At 42.4% G+C, this 27,237-nt stretch overlaps 1 protein-coding gene across 4 annotated transcripts; it reads left to right on the top strand.

Annotated features, from left to right (window-relative positions):
• Nucleotides 1–7,775: 7,775 nt before the first annotated feature.
• Nucleotides 7,776–27,204, top strand: zdhhc5a (zinc finger DHHC-type palmitoyltransferase 5a). 4 transcript variants are annotated; one of them, XM_031559584.2, is made up of 9 exons: nt 7,776–8,463; nt 19,895–20,003; nt 22,185–22,385; nt 24,397–24,518; nt 24,732–24,889; nt 25,102–25,274; nt 25,493–25,595; nt 26,705–26,796; nt 27,029–27,204. In XM_031559584.2, exons 3-9 carry the CDS (start codon nt 22,228–22,230, stop codon nt 27,192–27,194), a joined length of 972 nt encoding a protein of 323 aa, XP_031415444.1. In that variant the 5' UTR covers nt 7,776–8,463; nt 19,895–20,003; nt 22,185–22,227; the 3' UTR covers nt 27,195–27,204. The 4 variants fall into 4 exon arrangements, with proteins under 4 accessions (XP_031415444.1, XP_031415442.1, XP_031415443.1 ...); XM_031559582.2 differs by having other exon boundaries at nt 7,778–8,463; nt 20,580–22,385; XM_031559583.2 differs by having other exon boundaries at nt 7,778–8,426; nt 19,895–22,385.
• The last annotated feature ends 33 nt before the right edge of the window (nt 27,205–27,237 follow it).

Genomic DNA, 27,237 nt, shown 5'->3' with positions numbered 1-27,237 from the left:
ATAATATTTGCAATATACTGCAAACTTGGTATCAGCCTGTTATCAGTAGTCACTTCCATTTTAGAAGTACATCTCAAATGTAATGGTAGCAGGCCAGCCAGGATTAGCACCATGCTGTGTACCAGGGTGACCCCAGTCAGTCAGACAGACAGACATCACAAACTGAACCAAGTAGTGTCATTGTCAGTGAAAATACATCCAACTGATACCACAGCATAACTCATCATGCGCAACACAAACATATCATAATGGTAACGGTTCCTAACTTTAAAACAGCTTTTTCCTTCACTTTGCTTGGGCAAACTGTTGAACCAAGTCCTCAAAGTTCCATTGCTAGTTTCAATAGATGTCTGGTCAATTTTGCGGTCTATTTCAGGCATGTTTTACCACCAAAGACCTTCTTCTAGTACTAACAGTTCGGTTCGTGCCTTGTAGATTTAGCATTCTGCATTAAAAACAAGCTGAGATAGCTCCCATTGCCTGAGATAGCCCCCATTTCTCCCATTGCCTGAGAAAACCCCCAATTTCTCCCATTGCCTGGTACCAAAGGCCCATGGCCATATATGGATAATCCAGCCTCGAATGGCAGTGCCATTATTTTACTTTCAAAATCAGGAAATTGCCAGTTAACAGTTCTGTAAAGGTCATATGGGCGAGTCAACTATTTTTCTTCCGCCACTCTCAAGGCCACACACAGAGAAAAAAGCATTAACCTGAGTAATGCTCATTTGTGTCACAGTAGGATCTGTGCATGCAGTGGTTGTTTACTCTGTGCACATGATCTTTTTAGCTAGCTATACATCTTGCAGGGAGCTGTGCTACTTAATGAGTTGAATATGGTAATATTTCAAACTGCATTTGAAGAGTTGTTGGTGTGTGTGTGTGTGTGTGTGTGTGTGTGTGTGTGTGTGTGTGAGAGAGAGAGAGAGAGAGAGTGTAAGAGAGAGAGAGAGAGAGAGAAAAAGAATTCTGCATGTTGCAGACAATGTGCAAATTAGAGATCTTTTCCTGTTTGCTATGTGGTGGTGCACATTGGTACACTCAAAATGTTCCCATTTTTGCTCATTGCTGCAATAAAGAGTGTGTGTGTGTGTGTTCTTTGTATCTAATTTTGGAGATTTTATCATCATCTGGCTACCATTCAAAACATCCAGACACTGAGGGGGAGGTCGGGTGGGGTGGCGAGGGAGTTTTGGGTCTACGTCGGTCTGAAGTTGCATCACCAGAGTGGGGTGTGTTCGCTCCTGAAAGAAGGACTGTGGCGATCTATTAATAAACACAGACAGACTGAGGAGGAGGATCAATGAACTCAACGTCAGCTGGGGGCTCTCTTTGTGCTCCTGCCAATCTCTCCCATTCACCCCAATACAGTCATTCTCCACTGAGGTAGTGCTGCTGATGACAGCTTCATGAAACATGCAGAGGATTCCTTGTTATTTCTAGATGCCCAACGTGTGTCATCTTGACGTTGTTAGAGGAAGTTGGAGACGATGCTATATCATGCAAATGTTTTGGTCTCTTTTTGTGGCTGAAATGAGAATGTATTAATCATCCCTGTTAGAGGTGCACAGCGACATCATTATCTGTATCTGTCGTTTCGAGTTTATTTTATTTATTTTGCATATAATTAATTGTGAAATATATTTCCACAGCCCCATACATATTTGTATTTTTAACTAAACTAAGTTTTATGAACTGTGTGAACCCCAGAAGCCTGTCCAAATGTCTGTGGTACATTGTACAACAATGTCCTCCATGATCAACAGGGAATTTGTGAGGGTGAGGGTACCCTGTATCATGGTGCAGTTACAGATAGAAGCAAGAGGGGCAAGAGGGGCGAGAGGGGCAAGAGGTTCTGGCAAATCACTTCACCCGAAGTTTCTGTAATTTGCTTCCTGGGAGGGCCTGGGCAGATCCAGTCTCAACAAAGGCTGGTTGCTGCAGAGTATTGTCTATTGCTGGCGGGGGGGGGGGGGGGGAGGAGGAGACATGGTCACCAAGGGATGTTTGAGATGCATGTGGTTGTGCATTACGGATGTTGTTGTGTTGTGTTTCACATCCCTGCCTCTGCGTATTGTGGTCCCCTGATAGTACTGGTTGTTCGACTTTCTCTTGCTAGGGGTGGGGTATCAAAATGACACATACAAACATTACGTACATAGAAAGAGACCTGTTGCTATTTCCAAGACTTTTCATTTTACTTGTAATGTACACCATCTGAACTGGTTCTGAACTACGGTATAAAGCATGATAGCTAAGCTAAGGTTATTTTAAACCTTATCTAGCTTAAAAATAATGTTGAAATGGTTAGTAGACTTCCTATTATTTATATTGATATACTCTAATTGATTGCCTACTAACATAACATGCTTAGTCTGCATCATTGCCAGAGGACGCATATTTAACATGCTTTTTTTTTTTTTAAAGTAACTTTACTCCAGACACAAAACTGTACCAGGTTACTGTTTTGAAAATGTCTTACAGATAATGGCATAATGATCATTGCTTTGTGTTACCGAAGTTTATGCTGCCAGTTCACACACAAGCCACCAGCTGCTGCCATCGTGTGTCTGATGATGCAAGGGGCTGCGCTCGCGCCCTCTGTCACATCTCTACAACACACACTAAATAACAAGTCCATACTGAATTAAAAGTGTACTCATGTGTTACATGCATATGGCTATCTCCTAAACGTGTTTCTGTCTGTTTAAATAACCATGAAATACTTGGTATTGTGTTATTTGACGCCAAGTTGAAATTCCATAAAACCTGTAGTTGATACATATAGCATGTAAAATCTTAAACGGATATTTGAATATTGACTGAAAAACATGTTTTTTTTTAAATGGAGGAAATGAACAGATATAATACAGCTCAAAACGACAGGTGATATGTTTAGGGGTTTGAGTTTATACAGGGGTTTGAAAGAAATCTGCACATGACATTCTTGTTCCATTAAACAACTTTAGTAATTGAACAACTAGTTAGTGAAAACAAAGTCATATGTTGCAAACAGAATGGCCATTTTTATATAAATAAGGAATACACTTTCAGGATATCATTTTGTATTGACCACATGACTAAGTATTTCGAATGTCTTGGTTACAAACCATGACCAAAAGGACTTGCATTTAGGTGACACTGACATTCACTGGCATATTTATTTCCTTTTGAGACATAAACTAAGCATTTTGAGCAAGTTACGGGCTTTTGTAGGTAATCCGCTGTGTGGTAGTGTTTGTATGAATTGTATCGAGAAATGCGCTTACTGTTTTGAAAATGTTATGGATGATTTGAGAAATGTATTATACAAAGCCCACATAGACATCCAACACCTCCAGCAACATAATGTATCACTCCACTGACGTATTTCTCACAGATTGAATCGAAACACATCCTTATTAACTGAATGGAAATACATCCTTATAACACCCTGTTCCTACACCTTGTCACACCTCTCCACACATCTATCTACCCTGTCAACTCACTTATTCATGTTTTCCTCCTTGTTACTTTGGTTCCTCTTTTGACATCTCTCCTGCCCTCTCTTCTCCTCTCCTGTCCTCTCTTCTCCTGTCCTCTCCTCTCATGTCCTCTCCTCTCTTCTCCTGTCCTCTCCTGCCCTCTCTTCTCCTCTCCTCTCTTCTCATGTCCTCTCCTACCCTCTCTTCTCCTGTCCTCTCCTCTCATTTCCTGTCCTCTCTTCTCCTGTCCTCTCCTCTCTTCTCCTGTCCTCTCTTCTCCTCTCCTGTCCTCTCCTCTCATGTCCTGCCCTCTTCTCTCATGTCCTGTCCTCTCTTCTTCTCTCCTCTCCTGTCCTGTCCTCTCATGTCCTGTCCTCTCTTCTCATGTCCTGTCCTCTCTTCTCCTGTCCTCTCCTCTCATGTCCTGTCCTCTCCTCTCTTCTCATGTCCTCTCTTCTCCTGTCCTCTCATGTCCTGTCCTGTCCTGTCCTGTCCTCCTCTCATTTCCTGTACTGTCCTCTCATGTCCTTTTACTCTCTCTGTCCCTGTCTCTCTGTTCAGTTTCTCCCACTCAGCCTCATCTCTTCTGCTGCTCTTCTCGTCTCTCTTGTTTCCCTGGTCTTCCCTCCACACTCCTCTCCATCTGTCAAACTCCTTCTTCTGCTCTCCTCACTCATTTCATAAGCTTTCTCTTCCTGTGGGATTTTTTTCTATCCTCTCCTCCAACCCTTACTCCCCGGGAGTAGATCAGCAGAAGAGGAGAACAGACTTGGGGTAAAAATAGAGCCTGTGTCTTGCCTCTGTGGCCCCCACGGGGCTCGCTGATCTCCTCCAATCCTACCACAGATGGCCATCGCGTCATGACTCACACTTCTGACACCCCTTCATTCATCTGTTTCTCAGTCTGTTGACCTCTCCCTCTCCCATCCTCTCCCTTTGTCCCCCTCCCTCTCTGAGCCTTTTCTCCTTCTTCAGTTCTCAGTAGTCTGGTCCATATTCCATAGGTGGCATTGATAGCTCAGGTTAGAGTGCCATCGTGTGGCAACTGGAGCAACTGCAATTGCTTCAATAATGGGTGTGGTGTAATGAGCACAAGAAAAAGTCGCTGGTTGGATGCATGACATCACCACAGAGACGCCTTTGCTCTTAATGTAAAAATTACATCAAACAAAGAAAGAATCTTGTTCTGATGGTTTATTTGTAAAGCATATACCAACTCTTTTTTATTTAATAGGCACTATTACAACACACAAGGCATACGTTGAGGTATGAGGTATAATTCAGTCAACCTCCTGCTGGCCTTTAGCTAACCTCTAACTTGTTCTTTACCCCATGTCTCCTGTTATTGTTTCTTTACTTACCTGGAGAGACAGAGGGATGTCTCCTGTTATTGTTTCTTTACTTACCTGGAGAGACAGAGGGATGTCTCCTGATTGTGTTTCCCCTAAGCTGAGTGTAATAGTGGCCCTTCTTGAATATGTATCTATGTATGTACTGTATGTAGTGTAGGTATATGTGTGTGTGTGTCTGTGTGTGAATGTATTCATGTATGTAGGTATGTATGCATATATATATATATATATATATACATACTGTATGCTTCTCTTTTCTCTGTCTGACTTTCTCTCTCTCTCTCTGTCTCTGTGTCTCTCTCTCTCTATCTATCTCTCCCTCTATCTCTCTATCTCTCGTTCTCTCGTTCTCTCTCTTTCTGTGGCACACACAAACACACCCACAGCAGACTTTCATCTCTCACACTCCTACATGAATGATATTCACACCTCATGGCGGCCCCAGTTGGAGAGTAAAGATGGCTGGCAGAAACCAAGGACACATATGCACTGTTGCACAAATAAATATTAAAGGTAAGGTCAAAGGCACTAGGTCAAAGACTTATACAATTGCCAAGCAAACCGATGTGTCAGAGATCCCAGATTAAGGCAATATCGCCACTGTATCTCGACAGTCCACCAGATAAACCGTAGTGCTTCTTCTATTGTTCAAAACAATAACATTTGTTGACACTGACTGGGTATGCCGTTTTGAGCCTGTAAAAAAATAAAGTAATATAGTTTTGCTCACTCTCTCTGTCTCTCTCTCTCTTACACATGCATGTGCACACACCCACACACACACATAGTCTCACTCATGTATGGTCCATGCTACCACCCCCTTCAAATCACTTCAGTCTTGCTTCCTCTTAAAGGTACAGAGTGTAGGCTATTTCTCATTGTCCAAAATGTGAAATGTCTGTGGACTTAAAACAGTAATTGAATTGATACTATCCTGAAAGTGTGATAGAGAACATTTCCCTATTTATGTTTATTTAGTCAGTCTTCTGTAGGCATTTTAATGTATTTCCTTCCAAAAACAACCACATATATAAAAATACCACAAACAAAGAATCAAGGACAAATATTTTAAAGATGTTTTTCCACCTTACACATCGTTTATGTAGATGTATTTGCATTTTTTGATAACAAAGTCTGTAATCTGCACCTTTCAAAAAAACATGCCACAGTTGATAGTGAAACTGGTGCCCATGAACAAACTGAAGGGAAATTATTTTGCTGAAATCACAAAATGTATTCTGTATAAAATTGTCAGATGTAGTTTTGTAATGATATTGGCATGAATGTTCAAATCCTTCCCCTGATATGATTGCAGCCTACCCTAGAGTATGCTGGGGGAAAAGGTATGAAGACAGAGCAGCTTACTTAACTTAACGGCTGCATCTTTTAATTAATGTGACAAAAATAAGCATGCTTGAAATTATTACTTTGATATAGAGGAGACGATGATAAGGACTGAGAATGTTTAAAAATGGATTGATTAATTAATGAAAATGTATAAATGAATTGATTTCTTTAAAATAAATGAATTGCTTATAAGATCTAAGCAACATGTTCTCTGTCTAGGATTGAAAAACAAAAGTATCTTCAACTGAACACCATTAACACATCATTTGTGCTGTGGTCCACAAGAGAGAGCTAAGATAAGGTAAAATGAGAATCTGTGCACTTTCAATATCCCTGTGTGTGTGTCTGTGTGTCTGTCTGTGTGTGTGTGTGTTTGTGCATGAATCTCTCTCTCTCTCTAATGATCTATCTATCTCTTGCTTTCAATCTGTGTGCATGTGTGACACAGTGGATGTAGTTATATTATGGTACAGTATTTGATACTGGTACTAGGCTCTTTTCCACTGAAAAGGTGGCACGGACATTAACAGGAACAGCTCCCTAACTGGCCCTCTCAGCCTTTCTTTTTCCATTGCGGCACAGGAACTAGACTTATAAGTAAAATAGCCTAATATTTTGATGTTTGATCGCTATGTCAATTCTGAGCATGGCAAAATAATGATATACAGTATTTCTTCAGCAGCAGCACCAGCATTCAAATGTTAAAGCAGAGATAATCTAAATAATGTTAGGATTACCTCAAAGTTGAGTCGACAGTTGAATTTAGCTATAAAGTTGTTAACGTTCGATGATGATTCATTAAAGCCTATATCTGACGTTTTCCTTGTGTTCATTCAGTGACTAACATCAACAGGATACAAATGTGAGCTATACTTTATTTTCCCGTATTCACCATGTAACCTCTGGTAAATCTTGAGCTCGATGTTGTCTTCCACTCACATCACAAGCGCCACCCAGCAGTTTCAGTGCCACACAGTAGTACCTACCATGAAGTAGGTATTTTTGTCACCCCCAAAAACGGTCTTGAAAGAGGTCCTACATGGGGCTGTTCCTGCAGTGGAAAACCTCCTAAAGGTGGCGGGCCCCCCTAAACCAGCCCGCAGGTTCCTGCTGTGGGAAAGTGCCTCCTGATTTTTTTCTTTGTCAGACATCCACCTCATCTGTTAGGTCTGTGAGGTCAGAGTCCAGTGCTGAGTCTTACCAAGGCCTTTGTGCTTGAGTGATTTTATAGTTTCAGATTTATATCATTATGTCTGCCTGGTGGTGACAGATGTTGGTCAGCTTTGTAGGGATATAAAGTATAGGCCCTTGGTGGGCTTATCTGCAAAAGCCTGCTGTCACAGTAATCCTCTGTGTTAGCTTGTACACACACACACACACACACACACACTTAGTATGTCAGTATGTCGGGTTCTCTCCTAAGCTACATGCATGTGAAATTAAATTTAAATAATTGTCTCTACATAATTCTAATATAGCGGCACTCTGAGATTCTTTTGAATGAAGAGTGCATTACAAATTAAATAAAATATTAATTAATTATTATTATTATAAATACCTCAATTATTGTGGAATCGAGGTGAATGTGTGGTCTTCCCACTTTCTGATTTACTTAGCTGATTTACATCCTGACTTTACAGCCTCTCCGATGGCAGTACCATAGAAAAATTAGATAGCTCGTTCCTACTCTCTTCTGGGTTGGTTGGGGAAAAAACATGAAACGATATTCCATTGGTTGTCTTAATTCTATTGACTGCCAACTCAGCCAATAGTGCCGCATTAGGTGGGACACGAAGATCGTTCGGGCAGGCTCGTGGCCGAAGTGATTCGAAAAATGTAACTGGTTGAAGACGAAAAGGCGTTGCAAGATAGTCAACCTCACAACCTGGTTTAATTCAACCGAAAATCATTCGTATAGGGTTAGAAATTGCTTGTCATATTCGCAGCGAGATATGACTACACGTAAAGCTACCGAATGAAACAAGATTCAAAGCTGTGTTCCTTTCTTCCAAAGTGAATGTCATTACATTTTGATGGAAAAGCTAACGCTAGGTGGCTAACCTAGCTGGCTAGTTAGGCATCACAGCTAGCTAGCTTTCCAGTAAGTTACCTTGCTAACTACCCATATACACTGGATGGCAAACATTAACATAGCTAGCTTACGTTAGGTGGGCTATGTGTTTACTCTGACAATATTCAGTACAGAGTGAACAAAATGGACTGATCAAATATCAACATCCCATCACAGGAGAACAGAAGAAAGGTAATTTCTGTTTCTTTTGGACGACGTTGAAGAATTGGTGAGACCATTAGCTAACGTTAACATACATTTCCTAACATTGTTGTGCTAGGTTGCATACTCACTTAGCTACCGGAGCAGATAACTAGCTGCGGTACATATTATCTGTCAATGGAACCAACAATACTGTTTCTTACCTCTTTATTTTACCTGACTATTTGAACTGACCACAGTGCATGATATGAGGCATGATTAACGTTCAGTGTCCCGTAGTAATCGACGTGCACTGTTAGCTAGATTTTTATACAGCTGAGTGGCAGGTTCAAGAACTGTCTATATAGCTAGCCAACTAGCATTTTACCTGTGATTTTAGCTGGTAACTAGGGAGCTGTGACCAATTTGCTCGCCCTGTGATTTGACATTACCCGTCAATTATCGTGAACAGATAAGTGGAATAAAACTGTCCAAGAAACGGCATTAGCCAACTATCTCGCGGTTAGATTAACGTAACCTAAAATGGGTTACACTGTCGTGACTTTCTAATAATTTTTTCACCGCCTGGAATACTGGTGGTAAACTTGCCCGTGGTACTGGCTAATAACGTTAAATATCAAGCTAGCAAGAGAACATGGAAGGAAAGATGGTTAGCGCCGGCAAATAACCCCAGTTGATACCACGTATTGGTTTTTGGTTACCGTGTTAATTGCCCATTGTCTATCCTGTCAACTAAGTGGGTAACAGTTGTAGTTGTCAAGTATTATCAGACATAGCTAAGGTTAATTGCAGTAGCAATCCAAATACTGACACGATTCTTTAACGTTACATATTCGGTAACGCTAGCTAGTTAGCCAAAATAGCGTTGGTCAGTGATCTCTATCTGGATTTGCCTTCTCCACCCTGGGCCAAGTGACACATCGGCCTGTTCGACAAAGATTGTCGAGGTGGGAACGCAATCCTGTGAGGGAGACGGACCAAGGAAATCCGAGGATTCATCTTGTGGCCTAATGAAATGTGGAGCCGCAACGAAAACACACCCTACATTAATAGACCGTCTGGTTCATACCAGGCAGATGATGTATGCTAAATTACCAGGTACTAAAATGCTATTGGGCAATTAATACGATACAAATATAGAATCATCTTTATACAATAGATAAGTGTTTCAGACTAGTAGTTATTGTCGAGTGGTTGCACTTCACTTAGTTATCTGTGTTGCTGGCGATAAACACTAGCACTTTTCATCGTAGTCTCAGAAGATAATCTGAATCTTCTCCACAAATACAAAATGTAAGGTTATGCTTTGGGTGAAGTTTGAACTAACGTTAATGTTCAATCATTGTGCTTACTTCGTAGTCTACGTGTTGGGATGTTCAGCGTGCGCCTTAAAATGGTAACTTGGTTGTTTCTTTGGCATCACACAGCTAACGTTACAGACACCATCAAACTTTTTGGAGACGAAATTTGGATGCGGTCCGTCGGCATCACATTGGTGCCATAATGTGGCATGGTAATTGGAAGGAGCAATCCACACAAACGTAACCTCTGCACTGTGTTTATGAAATCGTACGCATAGGGCATGGCAATGGGTTCCCTAGTTGCTAGCTTTCGAGGCTGACTTGTGAGAATCGATGAGACGCCAAATAGTATGTATATAACAGTGCATTCTTTGGTGTGAGATGCATAGACTTCAAAGGATTTTTTTTTTGTTCTGTCTCAACCCAAAAGCGTGAGGGTTGACAATCCTGTCAATTGCTTCAGGGTTTATATAGAAGGTTGTCACCCGGCAACAATGTATAGACATCAATGCAGTACTGTGTGTGTGTCATGGTGGTTTGGGACAATTTTGAGTTTTAAGATTTGAGATGCATTCACTCCTCAGGGAACCATTTAGGCTGGGTGGTCTAGTTAACTGGTCAAAGTTAAATGCGACCTTCATTATATCAATTGTGTGATGAAAGCGTTTATCCTCTTTTTACAATAATGGGGTTTTCAGTCCATCTCCTGGTCACAGCATTAATTTTGGTGTAATTATAGTGCTCTTAATCAAGAGTGTTTTTGTCAGATATGCAGAATAGGGAAGGGTGGATAACATGCAGAGCAGGGAGTGTGAAAGCTGGTTAGAAAACATACATTTTTGATTTCTCACTAACAAAGCCAACTTACGCTTTGATTTAGAAGTAATGAATGTGTAGATCATGTACAGCTGAGTTTGTCCAGGCCACTAAAGGCAATGACCAGCTGGCCTGTTTGTGAAGTAGTGAAACTGAAAGTGTTTGTGCCTGTGTAACCTATGAAAATATCTCAAGTAAGGAACTGAGAATATGAGATTAACCCCAAAAAAGGTCAGAGTAAGGGTCAGGAGGTAACCTAAAATGGAAATTTAGTGGATGCTAATTGTAATATTCAAGGTAGTATTGAGGGTATTGAGTATTGATATTTTGAATCTAAGCAGCTGTTGATGCCAAAACTCACTTTATTTACAGAAAAGGGCCAGAAATTAGTTTAGAAATCAATTGTGTAGAATTCCATGCCATGTGTAGCTGTTTTATTGTTCTGGCATACTGAACTGTTTCTAGTTTTCTTTATCTGTTGCATCTTCTTTGTACTAGATGAAAGTGATGCCCCGCATGCCAAAGGCCTAGGCAGTGAGGCTGTGCTTTGCACAGTTTAATAAAAGATCCTGTGAATATGAATCCCTCTGCTGCAGTCTGATCTTTGCAAGCCCACCAGTCCTGTAGTTGTGTCAGTCTCCGTAGATCTGCAATGGGTTGGTTCAACAGCCTCGCGGTCAGAAGCACATTTAGAGCCTCAGTGGTGGCCTGTGAGAAACCAGACTGCGAGTTTGGATTGGGTCACATTGTGCACTGACCTGACCTACTAGCTCTAAAAGCATAGTGTTGGGAGATTACAATTCCATTCCTCCGAGTATGTTGAGAAACAAAAGATTGAGTTTGCATTTATTTGAGTGTAGCTCTTATTGCTTATGCTTGTTTGGGGGAACAGTTTCATGAATGTTTGTGAGGTGAATCGGAGTTCAGAATTGAAAACGTGTATAAATATTCAGTCCGCCTTGAATCATGTAAGGATCTGCCAGTGCGGCTCTGTTTTGCTGTCTCTGATGATGCACAGTATTGTGTGTTTGACAAGGTTTGTGTGTATTGTTTGTGTCATGTTTTATTCGTGGGAATGGAAGTATCTAGTGTGGCTCATTGTACCCAGCATTGCTATGCCTGTCGGTTAGATGATGAGAAAAGAGAAAACATGTAAAGGGAATGAGTGCGAGCAATGCTCTGTTTTCCTGGTGACTCAGCTATCTGGAGAAAACTGGACCGTCACATCTGCTTTTGCAAAACGAAAGTCACATATACAGATAGAAGCCTAGATGTGTCGGATCATTTAAAGCCATTCTTGGCACCAGAAGGCATGAGGTATTTGGCATACGTCAGCCAGCTCACCCGTGAGACAGACGTAGGGTTTCGCACAAGTATACCCCAATGTGAGAAGATCTATGGAGGGTTTGTTGGAGAAGAGGGGGGCACACATGGTGACAATACAAGCACGCGCATGCTGGCATGTCAATGCACACACACACACACACACACACAAAAACACTGCATCATGGTAAGTGTGTTGCAGGGTCTGTGGGTTAGCAGTCTCTAACTGGTGTTGCTGAGTCAGGTGCACGCCCACCTTCAAGTTAGGTTGTATGGGGTCAGACTTGTATGTAGAGCGTCAGAGGCCAATCAAGGGGTCCGGTGAGCCGCTACCATAAATACACACAGTGACCGATAACACCTGGAGAACGAAGGATTGGGTTTCTTATTTCTTTGAACCTATTCAGTCTACCATTGTCTCTCTGTCACTTACATTTCTGTCCTTTTTCTCGCTCTCCTTTCCGGTCCCTCCTCTTTCTGTCTATGTATTTCATGTCTTCCCTCTTCTCCCATTTTGAGTGAATAACTATTGATTTAAACTGTGAACATTTATTTAGTGGAACATCACCCTCTTGTTCTTGCCACTCCCTCTCATCCTCCTCCTCTTGGGCAAAACAACTCTCCTCAATCTCATCTTGTTTCACATGTTTTGTCTTTAGAATGGAAAGTGGAACAAAAAAAGACTTGCAACAGGGATTTTTCATCTATTTCTCTCACACACACACACACACACACACATGTAGAGATGATGAACACATCGGCTTCAACTGGCATTCTCTTGCATTTACAGTTATGTGCAAAATAATAGCAGTGTGTTTAAAACAACAGAGAAAAAGTTCCATGTTCCTAATAGCATTTATTTCAATACATACAAAGGCACTAGGAGCAGCACACATTCAATTCCACATGAAAAAATGAACTTTTTTTTTTTTTTTTAACTGAAAATAAAGAAAAAGATTATTCGGCTGTTCAAAAAAATAGCAGTATCTGCATTTTCATTTACGAACTGGAATATTTACAGTATAAACTTTAAAATTAAATGAAGATTTAGCCCCTACTTTAAGCACTGAACTAATATTTAGTAGGGCTGAACGATTAATTGCATTTGCGATTTAATCGCGATATGATAGAACGCGATTTTCTAACCGCAACGTTCGCGATTAAAAAACGTGGTCTAAAATCGTGTTTTTTTTTTTTTTTTTAAGATGGTAAATTTTGCACACAGTGTTTAAAAAGTGCATGCCTAGTGTTTATACTTAAAATTACTTTTTTTTTAAATTACTTAAATGCGCAGTGGCAAAGCCACCTATTTGTTGTTCTGTGGGAAATGTGGGAAAGAATATTTTACACTAAATGTATTTAATATTGTGTTGGTCATATTTAAATCATTCATTACGTTTTGTTGGGAAAAAAAGAGGATACAAAAAAAAAATCGCATATTAAATCGCAATCGCAATATTTTGGTAAAAAATCGCAATTAGATTATTTTCCCAAATCGTGTCAACTAACATTTGACACCTGCTAACAGAAATTGCAGCCCAAGCTGACTGGACTACACTCCACAGATCTTCTGCATTCTTGGGTTTTGCATCAAAAACTGCATTCTTCAGGTCACTCCACAAATTCTCATTCGGATTGAGGTCCGGGGATTGGGCTGGCCACTTCATCACATCAATTTTGTTGGTCTGGAACCAGGATGTTACCCGCTTGCTGGTGTGTTTGGGGTCGTTGTCCTTCTGAAACACCCATTTTAAGGGCATTTCTTCCTCAGCATAAGGCAACATGACCTCTTCCAGTATTTGAACGTACTGAAACTGGTCCATGGTGCCTGTTATGCGATAAATGGGCCCCACTCCAAAGTATGAGAAACATCCCCAAACCATTATGCTCGCACCTCCATGTTTTACAGTCTTCACAGTGTACTGTGGCTTGTATTCAGTGTTTGGGGGTCGTCTCACAAACTGTCTACGGCCTTTAGACCCAATAAGAACAATCTTGCTCTCATCTGTCCATAGAACATTGCGCCACTTCTCTTTCGGCCAGTCAATGTGTTCTTTGGCAAACTGTAACCTTTTCAATACATGTCTTTTTTTCAGCAGTGGTACTTTACGAGGGTTTCTTGCAAATAGTTTGGCTTCACATAGGCGTCTTCTGATCGTTGAAGTACTCACAGGCAAATGAAGATTTTCTTTGATCTCTCTGGAGCTGATCATTGGTTGTTTCTTTGCCATTCTTGTTATTTTACGATCTACGCGGATGGTGGTATTCCTTTTTCTCCCACGTTTTTCTGGTTTTCTTTGCCATTTTAAAGCATTGGAGATAATTTTAGCTGAGCAGCCAATTATTTTCTCCACTTCTTTATAAGTTTTCCCCTCTCCAATCAACTTTTTTATAAGAGTTCTCTTCTCTTCAGTGCAATGTCTAGATCGACCCATTTTACCACTGGACAAGGGCTAAAAGCAGCAGGTACAACCCCTGCTGCCTTCCTTCCTTAAATAAGGGCCATTATTGACACCATTTCTTCACCGACTGATTGACCTCCCTAATTGAACTCCACACTGCTATTAATTTGAACACACCCATTTGAACACCTTTCATTAAATTAGTCAATTACCCCGAATCAGCAGCATGCATGTCATGTCTGTTAAGTCTGTTGTTTGGCCATTGCTCTGCTGCACCTAGTCATGAATTAGTTCCCATGTTGTATCATCATTTCTGCCAAAATCAGTACTTAAACACATTAGTGATGTGAGACTGCTATTCTTTTGCACATTGTCATGGTGATGGCGCCTGGTATGGCTGCCTCGGTGTGTTGGTGCACACTTCTGTGTTTGTTTTTAGTCTTTAATTAGTGTTTAATTCTGTTTATTGCGAATCAAATCGGATTATTTTGTCTTATTGTCACAAACTGTGTTAGTTTTAGTCTTTAATTCTGTTTATTACGACTCAACGCGGATCTTTTTTTGATTTTTCTTATTTTGTTATTGTGTTGCTATGGCGATGTCACGGATTATTTTTACGAGAGATGAGATACTTAACATCAGGGACTCAACACCATCTGATTTATGTCCCAACTTTCTCGCCTCTCCCGTGGATTTACTAGACCTAATAATCCAAGGCCTTGACCACACAGTGAGAAGGAGACAGAGAGGAAAACGCGCAGGAGCCCTGGTGCGATTTAGGAAGAGAGGTGTGCGGTCGCCTCTACCGAGTATTCTCCTCTCCAACGTCCGCTCACTGTGCAACAAAATTGATGAACTACGCCTTCTCATCAGGACTAACAGGGACTTTTCTCTTTCTTCTGTCTTGTGTTTTACGGAATCCTGGCTGACTGAATCCACACCGGACTCTGCAGCACAGCTGACCGGCTTTCAGCTGTTACGTGCAGACCGCGATCCGATTCTTTCAGGCAAATCAAAAGGCGGAGGGATTTGTTTCTATATAAACCAGTGTTGGTGCAATGACGTGAAAGTGATATTACAATCCTGTTCTCCCGACTTAGAATCATTTTTCATCACCTGCAGACCGTTCTACTCTCCCCGTGAATTCACTTCTTTTATTCTAGCTGGAGTTTACATCCCACCGCAAGCTGACGTGCGAGAGGCTCAACGTCAACTCGCTGATCAGATATTAGGAGTGGAGAGTAGGAGAGATAATACATATTCTCCTGTTATTGTCATTGGAGATTTCAATAAGGGCAACCTCACTCACGAACTCCCGAAATACAAACAGTTAGTCAAATGCCCGACCAGGGAGGAGAATACTTTGGACCACTGCTACAGCACCATCAGCAGGGCTTATCATGCAGTTTCACACGCTGCTCTGGGGCTTTCCGACCACGCTCTTATTCACCTGATCCCGGCTTACAGACAAAAACTTAAAATTTCTAAACCTGCTGTGCGGAGAACAAAAAACTGGAACAACAGAGAAGCTGTGGAGGAGCTGCGTGGCTGCCTGGATGACACAGACTGGGACATTTTTAGAACTTCTTCCAGCAGTCTGGACGAATATACAGAGGCTGTGACGTCATACATTAGCTTCTGCGAGGACAGCTGTATTCCAACACGCACCAGGGTTATCTACAACAACGACAAGCCCTGGTTCACTGCAAGACTCAAACAGCTTCGTTTGGAGAAGGAGGAGGCTTTCAAGAGTGGGGACAAGGATAGGTTCAGACTGGCGAAATACTCTTTTGGCAAGGAGATTAAGGAGGCCAAACGACAGTACTCTAAGAAGTTGGAACATCAATTTGCAGCCAATGACTCCTCGTCAGTCTGGAAAGGCCTTCAGGTGATCACAGGCTGCAAAACCAAATCCCCCCACTCTATGGAAGACCTTAGACTGGCAAATGATCTGAATGACTTCTACTGTAGATTCGACAGACAATGGACCAGTCCTAACCCTGTCCCCACCACAGCTATCACATCTACTCTTCCCAGCCTGGACAAAGACTCCACCCTCTCCCACAGAATTATCCCAGACAGCCCTCTCCCCCCCATCACACCTCTCTCCATTCAGGAGAGGGATGTCAATAAGCTCTTAAAAAGACAGAACCCCCGCAAAGCAGCTGGACCAGATGCTGTCTCTCCCTCCACACTAAGGTACTGTGCGGACCAGCTGTCTCCAGTGTTCACGGACATCTTTAACACCTCACTGGCTGAATGCGTGGTCCCTGCCTGCTTTAAAACCTCCACCATCATCCCCGTTCCCAAAAAGCAGAGGATCACAGGCCTTAATGACTATAGACCAGTCGCCCTGACCTCTGTGGTAATGAAGACCTTTGAGCGCCTCGTGCTGACCCACCTCAAGGCCATCACCAACCACCTCCTCGACCCACTGCAGTTTGCCTACAGAGCCAACAGGTCTGTAGATGACGCAATTAACATGGGACTCCACTTCATCCTCCAGCACCTTGACTCCCCCGGCACCTACGCCAGGATCCTGTTTGTGGATTTCAGCTCCGCATTCAACACCATCGCCCCAGCTCTCCTCCAAGACAAGCTAACACAGCTGAGCGTGCCTGAGCCCACCTGCAGGTGGATCACTGACTTCCTGTCAGACAGGAAGCAGCGTGTGAGGCTGGGCAAGCTTGTCTCGGAGCCCCGGACCATCAGCACTGGAGCCCCACAAGGTTGTGTGCTCTCTCCTCTACTCTTCTCCCTCTACACCAACAACTGCACCTCCAGCCACCCCTCTGTCAAACTCCTTAAATTTGCGGATGACACAACCCTCATTGGACTAATCTCCAATGGCGACGAGGCAGCCTACAGAAAAGAAGTTGACAGCCTGGCTTTCTGGTGCAGCCAGAATCACCTGGAGCTGAACGCCTGTAAAACAGTAGAGATGGTAGCAGACTTCAGGAGGAGCCCAGCCGCAACCATCCCCCTCATCATGTGTGACTCCCCAGTTAACACTGTGGAGTCTTTCAGATTCCTGGGAACAATTATGGCACAGGACCTAAGGTGGGCGGAGAACATCACCTCCACAATCAAGAAGGCCCAGCAAAGGATGTTCTTCCTTCGGCAGCTAAAAAAATTCAACATGCCGCAGAAAGTGATGGTCGAGTTCTACACAGCCATCATTGAGTCAATCCTCACCTCATCTATTACCATCTGGTTCGCTGCCTCTACTGCAAAGGACAAAGGCAGACTGCAGCGGATCATTCGGTCAGCCGAGAAGGTCATCGGCTGCGACCTGCCGTCTCTCCTAGACCTGTTCCACTCCAGGACCAGCAAGAGAGCATGCAAGATCATCGCTGATCCTTCCCATCCCGGTCACCACCTATTCCAAAGACTCCCATCTGGCAGAAGGTTCCGGGCTATAAAGACCAAAACCTCGCGCCACCTGAACAGTTTTTTCCCCACGGCAGTGGTGCTCACAAACAAGCCCCCTGCATCACACTGACTCTGGGTTTGCCAATTCCAATTCACAATTATTTATTATTATCTAATATTCTGTATTTGTCTTTTATTCTTGTTTTTGCTATTTTGTTGTTATGTTATGTGTTTTATGTCCTATGCACCAACCACCAAGATAATTTCCTGTATATGTAAATATACTTGGCCATTAAAAGGATTCTGATTCTGATTCTGATAACTGTATGTGGCAGCATAATTCTGGTGAAGTCATAAAGCAGGTGTACGGTACCTGGGATGGAGTGGGAAGTGTGCATCTTATCATTTGATGGAAGGGATGCGGTGAAATTCGCTGCTCTTAGGTATCATGAAGTGAAACCACAATGCACACATAATGGCCAATCGTGTCTAAGAAAAATATAATTTCTCGTTTTGTTTTGTTTTTCTCTGGTCAGTTGTGAATAAAGTCAAATAGCAAGATAGATTTGAAATGTGCATTGTCTCAGTTAGTTTTGTCTAATTGGAAGGAGCAATCCACGCAAACGTAAAGTCTGCACTGTGTTTATGAAATCGTACGCATAGGGCATGGCAATGGGTTCCCTTTTAATGCAGAGTTGCTAGCTTTCAAGGCTGACTTGTGAGAATCGGTGAGAGAGACCAAATAGTATGAATATAAACAGTGTATTCTTAACAATGTATATAAACAGTGTATTATTTGGTGTGAGATGCATAGAAGTCAAGTTTGGTTTTCTCTGTTCAGTTGTGAGAACAAAAAAATAGCAAAATTTGAAATGTGCATTGTCTCAGTTAGTTTTTTCTAAACCATATTTTGCCATCAGTTTTGCAGTCTTATATACGATTTACAATTTTAATAATATGCCATTCCCACCATATCGCCCAGCTCTATTCTACACATACTGGTTCCATATCGCCCAGCCCTATTCTACACATACTGGTTTTAGTATTTAATACCAGCAATACAGAGAAAAAAAAGTAGGTGGCAATGGCACTCTACAATAAATATTGTGAACACATGTAACAGAATAAAATATCAAATGTCAGTATTGATTTAGCTAAATCTTTACATAGGCCACAAGATGTTACAATCACTATTTCTAAATGAAAGTAACGAAAACGTTTTATAGATTTCTCACGGACTCACCAATTTACCAGATTAATCAGATCCAGCTCAGTTTCATAATATTCATAGACTGATATGTGATGTGCAACAACGTAGTCAAATGACAGGGAGAACAACACATCAGGATGACCAAACCGTGATCTGATGGGAGTGATGCAAGACGACAGAAGTACAGTTTAAAGTTTTACAGCAGTTGACATAGGCCTAGGCTATGTTTGTTAGCGTAGGTAATAACCCATCTATTATGTGTGTTTGCGATATGTTATCTTTCCGATATATTCAATATATGGGACGCAGTGAATCAGTGGCCTGTGTCACCATCCGGTAAGCGGACGTCCTGGGTTCAATTGACTGCTGCACTGTGCCTCTGTAAGTCGCTTCGGATAAAAGTGTCTGCTAAATACCTGACCTTTACCGTTCTATCGCCCAGCCCTAGATCAGAGAGATTGACTACTCTATGAAATTTAAAGGCCCATTCCACAGCGCCTAGCTCATGCCTTGTAAAAATGTTTAGCTGTAGCTTCCTGTCCAAAACTTAAATTAATGCTTGTGATTAACACCCACAAGCTTAAGCTAGAGTGTAGATTTATACTTAATGTTTCATTAAGGCTGCAATATCAGAATATTTAGAATATCCTCGTTAATTCTTCAACATGCATGCCAAATTGGCTCTGTTGACAAACTCAAAACCAGCCTAATAATAGTGCTACTAATTGCTCATTGGTCTACTCTTCATTTTTGTGAAAAAAGCTTTGGCATGAGCCCATACTGACAACCCAAATGTCTCTCTGGCGCACAACAAAGTAGGCCAATTACTTCATTTTCATGGGCAAATGTCAGAATTACTTATATAATTGTAAAAAAAAAAAAAAAGATTAGCTGAACTCGCATGACTTGGCTAATCAAGAGTATTTTAATGAGAATGATTTCAAACAGGTGTTCATAGAGCAGGGATAGACGTGATGGCAATGTTTTTTTTTAAATTATGTTTTGTGTTTTAGGTAACTTTCTTTTTTATTGTTTGTTTGTTTGACCATGAATTCCTTTCCTCTCTATCTACAGGAGTGCCTCTCAGCAACCCCTCCCAGTCACGAAAGAGCATCTGTCTTCTCCGGCAGGCCGTGGCGTCCTCACAACTCCATCGTGCTGACCTGTTGGACTTATCGCTCATGTAAGGGATTACCTCCATCTCTCTCACACACACGTACACACCGACAGGCGGAAGGTCCCTGAGGCACCGCGGAACCCTTTTCTCCTAAGTGCTCCTGTTGCCTACATTATTAACCCAAGGGAAGGAGGTGTTGGAATGGCTCAGGGCGTTCTCCCAGAAGTGCACCTTATCCAGCCGGTTACATAACCGCCCCCCCTCTCTCGACGTGTCGTCCACTGGCTTGCTAGGAGAAAACAGCTGGGCTTGACCTAAACTCGCACGCTTGGAGCTGACACACCAAGAGGAAATCCTCACCCACTCCCCAGAGGACTGGCTGTGTTCCCTCTTTGTTTGTTTTTTTGTTTAGGACTTTTTTTTTCCTGTGTGCTTTTCCTTCCTTCTTTGTTTTTAAGCCAAATTCAAAGTTCACCTCATCTGTCTCCATAACGGAAAAAGAACCCTCAGCTCACCTTAATTTGCCCCTGGTTTTGGAAGAGTGTGTATGTGTGTATTTAAAGAGCTCTGTGTTAGGAGGACGATGGCGACAGAGGGTAGTGCCTAGAGACTGACACCCTTCCTCTGCCTTACTCTCCGCAGTCTGCAGCAAAGGCCAGCCTAGTCTGTGGGCTCAACAGCTGACTGCCCCCCATGAAGGTTGAGTGGGCCTTGGGAGTCTGTTAGGGCCCCTCTAGTCCTCTGCAGAGTGCTGGGGCCTGCTCTCCTGCTCTCCTGCTCTCCTGCACACTGCCTGAGGTGCCCCCTGTGAGTGCAGCGGCTGTGGAGCTTGTTCATTAGTCACACTTCAGGCTGATAGATTGGGGAATGAGTCATCATCGAACAAGCAGAACTTGGGATCCATCCAGAAGCGACCTAAAGGTTTCCGGACCACTTACTTAACTGGGAGACTGAGAGACTTGAGTTCTGTTTTGGTTTGGGTTTTTTTTTTTTTTATCCGATTTTTATGTGTACAAATGGAAAGCAACCCCAACTGCTGGAACAGTTGTTCATACCAAAACTGCTCTAATTTTTCCAGTGACTGAGCCTTGTTTTGTTATTTTTTTAAATTACAATTTTACCTAAGTTGTAGACGGACTGGAGTGGGAAGACCCATCCCTTAACATCCAAAGTCATTCATTCAGTGCTTTCTGTTTGTGTCTCTTTACTTGTCTCTCTCCGCCTCTATTTACCCTCTTGTTTCTTATATCCTGCACTCCACCTTTCTTGTGTACCAAATATTGGTTCCTGTAGGTCAAAGCCCCACAAGTACACAGGCCAAGTGCTATTGATAGCGCCTCAGGAGCCTAGCGCTAGCATTAATCATCGTCAGCTCCACCGGTGTCAGTTGCCCTCTACCTCTCTACTTGTCTTGGTACTGTAAGTCACTCAGCAGAACCAAATCAGCTTGCTCAGTGTTTGCTGTCACTACCGTTTTTAATCGTTATTGTTTTGTATTACACAAGACATATATGAGACTGTAGTTCCAGGTGTGACACAGATGTTTGAGCATTGTTGCATCTTAATTGCTGACAGACATAGATCCCCAGAACTCTCAGACCCACCTACTTGCTAGGAAGAGACATGTTTTTCTAATTCATCCAGCATTTAGGACTGAGTGATTTTTGCCTAAGTGTATCAGTTATTTTCAATGTTTTATTTTTAAAACCAAAATATTCTAATTTAAGCCATATTGCAGATATCTTTTGTTAAATTGCCATTGAACTATTCTTTTTTCACTAAGCCTTTTTTTACTTTTATCTTTCTTTATTTAGTGCACTTGTCACCAAAAACATTAGTCTGTCGCATGTCAGCCATTAAAGCAGCTCAGCTATCGGAGCTGTCCTATGAATCGCTCCTGCCAAGCTCAAATCTAATACCTACCTAATCCATGGAGAGGTGTTGCCTCTCATTGATATACAAGCCCTACGTCTTTGTTTTTTTTCTTCTTTATTAACTGAGTACTCTAATACTCAACTGGGCCTTGATATTTAAATAGGGAAAAGTCCCCCTCCTGCCTGCATTTCTCTGTCTTTGTTGCTATTCTATCTTTCTAGTCATCCCACCTTGACCATGCAAAAGCCCCCGACCCGATGTAGAGGGGGGCGGCTTGTGCTCCCTCTCTAACCATTTAGTGTTTCCTTTCTCTGCGCCTCTTGTTCTCAATCTCATCTCTGTCCTTGGTCCACCCACACGCTCCCACTGCAGGCGTGCGTGTGTGTGTGTGTGGCTGTTTGGTCAGGTGTAGGTGATGGCGGGTGGCAGTAAGAGTGGAGGGGGTGTGGCCGGCCCCTCTCCCCCGCCACACGCCTCGGTTCCACACCGACCCTTCAGGCCGAGCCGCTATGTGCCCGTCTCCGCGGCGACTGCCTTCCTGGTCGGATCGACCACGCTCTTCTTCTGCTTCACGTGAGTAATATGAGCAGCCGACCTCTCGCAGACAAGCATGTCATTACACCAGTAACAAACAATACCATTGCAGTCAGCATTATTTCACAAACGCATGCTTAAGTGTTTTGACTCCTGTTGACAAGTTCTCCTCACTGTATTTTGCAGACAGCAATTTATCATTTTGAGTCGATCTCTTATCACTTTGTTAACATATACGCATACAAATTTGCTGATTATCAGATACAAAGCCTACAAGCTGCAAAAAGAACAAAAGAATACATGTACACATCTCCCAATGCAGGACACACACAGAACAGAAACTGCAGAGCCAATCTCTGGTGCCCATGCAGACATAATTTGACACTTTCTCATCTCTCTCTTTCTGTCTCTCTTTCTCGCTCTGCAACCATCTCCTCTCTGTCATTTGTTGCTGTTGATCTGTCAATTTTCATTTATCCTCCCGATTAAGTGCTGAAAAAAGGAGGAAAATAGGCCAACATCTGTCACTTAGCGTGAATAAAAACACTGTCATTCTCTACCCTCTCTCCTTTGCTTTCTCTGTATTGCCTTTCATTGTCTCTCAGCCTGTTTTCCCTTGACGGTCTCTTTGATGATTTTTCAGTCTGTTTGCGTACTTAGTCAGAGCCTCCAGTGCAGGCCAGTGCCAGGAGTTCGCTATTTTGCAGTCAAAAATGTATTTCTAGAAATATGTGAAATTTTGCGATTTTTGTTTCTCTTTAATTAAACTCCACATGTACTAGACAATAGATTAATGGGAGATACAGACATCAGCCACATTATCTATATGAGTGTTTTTGTTTTTTAATATTTCTTTGTTTTGTCTTTGGTGTTATACCCTCATTTCCTGCGGTGGAGGCATAGGGACGTAGATTCTGATTTGATTTCACAGATTTCTGAGAATATTCACTACCCTACTTATATGATTTCATCCATTTTAGTTATTGAAATTTAAGTTGAAACAAAATGCCATGCCTTGGTTTGAACCTTTGAACTGTAACTTCCAAATTCACACATTTATTTTTGATATTCAGAAAAGTAATCCTAAGTAATCCTGTACTATTGTTTAAAGAAAACTGAACAGAAAATATGATTATTCAAAATGTGTTGAGCATTCCTGGCCTACTTCGCTGATATTCTACTCACTCATATCCCCCTTTAATAGGCCTTAATATGAATTTGGGAAAGGGCTTTTAATTTTAAATGCCATCTCTGTGCAAGACGAACTGCTGGACGCAACATAATGCCTTAAGTTTAATGTCATATTCGAACACTATTTACATGTTCACAACTGAACGGAAGAATAACATAATGTGTAAGTAATTAATTTAATGAGATAACAGTTATAAATCCAGCTACATGTGAATGCGCCCATCACAAACCATCACTGCCCAAGTCTGATTTATCTATCTGACAAAAGATTTCTGTATGGGCAAGGAAGCAGGAGCAAACCTGTGTTATGGGTTGATGCAATAATCTATCTTGGATATCCTTGATATGTTAACACATATCCTGGCAGGCTTCTTAAAAAGAATAAAATGTTTGTTTTAAAAGGTTTAACCCCTTGAAAGACTCAAGAAGAAGTAATCCAATTTGTGCGACTTAACTAAACAAATGTCATATATGGTGTAAATACACAGTAATGATATTTTTTGTGATTTCTATTCACCTATTGTAGCCTAATTAAACTAGGGCAGAAAAAGAAGTGCCACACCACACCAGTGCATTTTCTTAAAAAAATAATAATAATAATGTTTAGGCTGCAATGGAATGCAGAAAGGGATTGCATTCAGGTTTGTTCAGATGTTCATACATAAACACTTCTTCCATTGTAATCTCGTTTGACTCATTCAGTTTAAAGGGATTGTTCGGCAATGCTTTCACTAATTAACTTCAGCCTAGCTCTGCTCACTTAGAGCCTTTGACTACTCCTTTATCTCTTTCTCTCTCTGTCTCTCAAACTCGCGACACATATCAGTCTCATCTTTTCCTTCCTACCTCTCTCTGTCAGGTGTCCGTGGCTGACGGAGCAGTTCTCTGTGGCGGTGCCCATCTACAATGGAGTCATCTTCCTCTTTGTGCTGGCCAACTTCTGCATGGCCACCTTCATGGACCCTGGCATCTTCCCCAGAGGTAGCCAGAAGCTATTATCTGTCTGTCTCTCTGTCTGTGCCTGTGTACTTCATAGGATTTCCCCTTGACTGGTAAAGTCATGGTTTGTCTTTCTCTTTAGAGTGCTGTTTTTGTCTGTGTTGTGTTAATGTGAAAATGGAGGCTTAAGATCTGATCAGTGGGTGAAATAAGTGAAGAAAGTGAAGTGTTTTGTGTTTGTCTGTCTGTGTGTAGCGGACGAGGATGAGGATAAGGAGGATGACTTCCGAGCTCCCCTCTACAAGACGGTTGAGATCCGGGGGATTCAAGTGCGCATGAAGTGGTGCTCCACCTGCCGTTTCTACAGGCCCCCTCGCTGCTCCCATTGCTCCGTCTGTGACAACTGTGTGGAGGTAAACACACACACACACACACACACACACACACACACACACACAATCCCCTGGAGAGGAGATACCTTGGCAATGTGTTAATTATTAATATGTCTGAGTGTTGCCATTAATCGGTAGTGTTTTAATTTTTTCTGCTTCGTACTGTAAAGATATGATATTTGGTCAGGCAAATGATAGCCTAATTTTTATTTGTGTGTGCGTGTTGTTTGCAGGACTTTGACCACCACTGCCCATGGGTAAACAACTGCATCGGGCGCAGGAACTACCGCTATTTCTTCCTGTTCCTACTGTCGCTCACCACACACATCATGGGCGTGTTTGGCTTCGGCCTGCTCTTCATCCTCTATCACACACAGCAGCTCGACCATGTGCACTCCGCCGTCACGTATCCTTCCTGTGGCTTTATCTGGATGCGTGAGAGAGGGGGTGAGGGTGGGGGTCTGTGTTACTATGAAAAAAGAATAGATAAAGATGGATGTGTGTGTGTGTGTGTGTGTCTGTGTGTGACAGTGTGATAGTTTGGAGGGTTGCATGTTGTACCAACACCAGGTGTGTGTGTGCATCTGTCCGTGTTCCTTTCCTTGACTCCCCTGCCCTCTCCAGTATGGCGGTCATGTGTGTGGCAGGGCTGTTCTTCATCCCGGTGGCTGGCCTCACTGGCTTCCACATTGTGCTGGTGGCACGAGGCAGGACCACCAATGAGCAGGTACATGTACCGGACTCACTTCCTTGTTTGCAAGGGCGAGTGTGTTTTTTGTTGTTGTTGTTGTTGTTGGTGTGTGTGTGTGTGTGTGTGTGTGTGTGTGTGTGTGTGTGTGTGTGTGTGTGTGTGTGTGTGTGTGTGTGTGTGTGTGTGTGTGTGTGTGTTTTTCTCCTCTGTTAAGAAGAGGTCAAGTTAGCTTGTTTTGTTTTTATCCTTAGACTAGGGATGTTGGGGAATCTAACCTTAACATCATTAGTGGGATGTGAATCCATTCAAATATACAAAGGGCATTGTGCAAGCTGTGCAAACATTGAGGTCATCGGTGATATCATTTTGGCCGGACACGTTTGCATGTCGTTACACCCTGCGTGGGATGGGCGCGTGTGAATGGTTTCCTGTGTTTACATGTGGCACTGTGTATTCGCAGGGCTGTGCGAGCCCTATGTTCGCCACGAGTTCTGTGTCCCCGCTCCCACATGCCCTGTCCAGCTCTACATCTCTTAGCTCTGTTGGCGTTTCTCCACTGGCCTGTCTCTCTTCACTGGCCTGTTTGTGTTGGTGTATTAGAGTGTGTAATCTTGTTTGTATGTTTTTTTTTGTGGGGCGAAATATTAATCTTCCTAGAACAGAATATAATCCATGACAAATATGAGGCCCCACACCAAGCCGCCTGCCCTAGGACAAACAGACAGGGATTGTAATCTAATAAAAGACGAGGTCATCATCATCTCTGCTGTTTTGATGGGTTTCTCGCCATCACCCCACCATTATAACTAATGCCTTGCAAACATGCCCTATCCACTGGGATACTAACCACATATCCCACCATACAAAGATCTCACACTAGATAGTTATGTAATGATTTGTTTTTCATTTTGATATTTGATTATTTCTCTTTCTGTATTATTTTTCGGTAATTTCTTTTTTTTCTTTAGTTTCTCGAAAATTATATATTTCCAAATTTTTTTGACCTCATTCTTTCTATCATGTCTTAATATATATATTGTTTTTTTATGTATAAGAAATTATTACTGTATAAGTCATAACAATCAAAACAAAACAATCCAGCTTACTCACACACTCCCTCCCTCTCGCCTTGTCTTTTCCTGTAGGTAACAGGGAAGTTTAGAGGGGGTGTGAACCCTTTCACTAATGGCTGCTCGAGGAACATTTCGCACGTGCTCTGTAGCTCCCAGGCACCAAGGTTGGTTGTGACGCATGCATACACACACACACACACACACACACACACAGACACACACACACATTGTATCTGTTATTTTATTTTATCGGACTTTGTCCGTTCAGGTCCTCCTCTTTCTTGGTGTAAAGGGTGTGATTGGTTGCCACTTGAAGTGTAAGTGTGATGCGGTGTCTTCCCTGTTGTCATGTAATAGCAGTGTGGTGATCACTGTCCTGCCGCCCCCTCTCCTCAGGTACCTGGGCAGGAAGAGGAAGCCTACAGCACTGGCGGTGCAGCCGCCCTTCCTCAGGCCGCAGCTCTCCGAATCTCAGCTCAACGCTAAGGTGCTCGACAACGGTATCTTGGGCGACATGCACCGGGTAAGAGGCCTGAAGCCCACTGTGTGTAGCGAGATATAGTCAGACAAAGAACCTGGGTCGGGTCATGCCAAACCTCATCATT

Source organism: Clupea harengus, chromosome 22 (assembly GCF_900700415.2).
Source record: "Clupea harengus chromosome 22, Ch_v2.0.2, whole genome shotgun sequence".
NCBI lineage: Eukaryota > Metazoa > Chordata > Actinopteri > Clupeiformes > Clupeidae > Clupea > Clupea harengus.
This window is presented reverse-complemented; position numbering and strand designations above follow the sequence as displayed.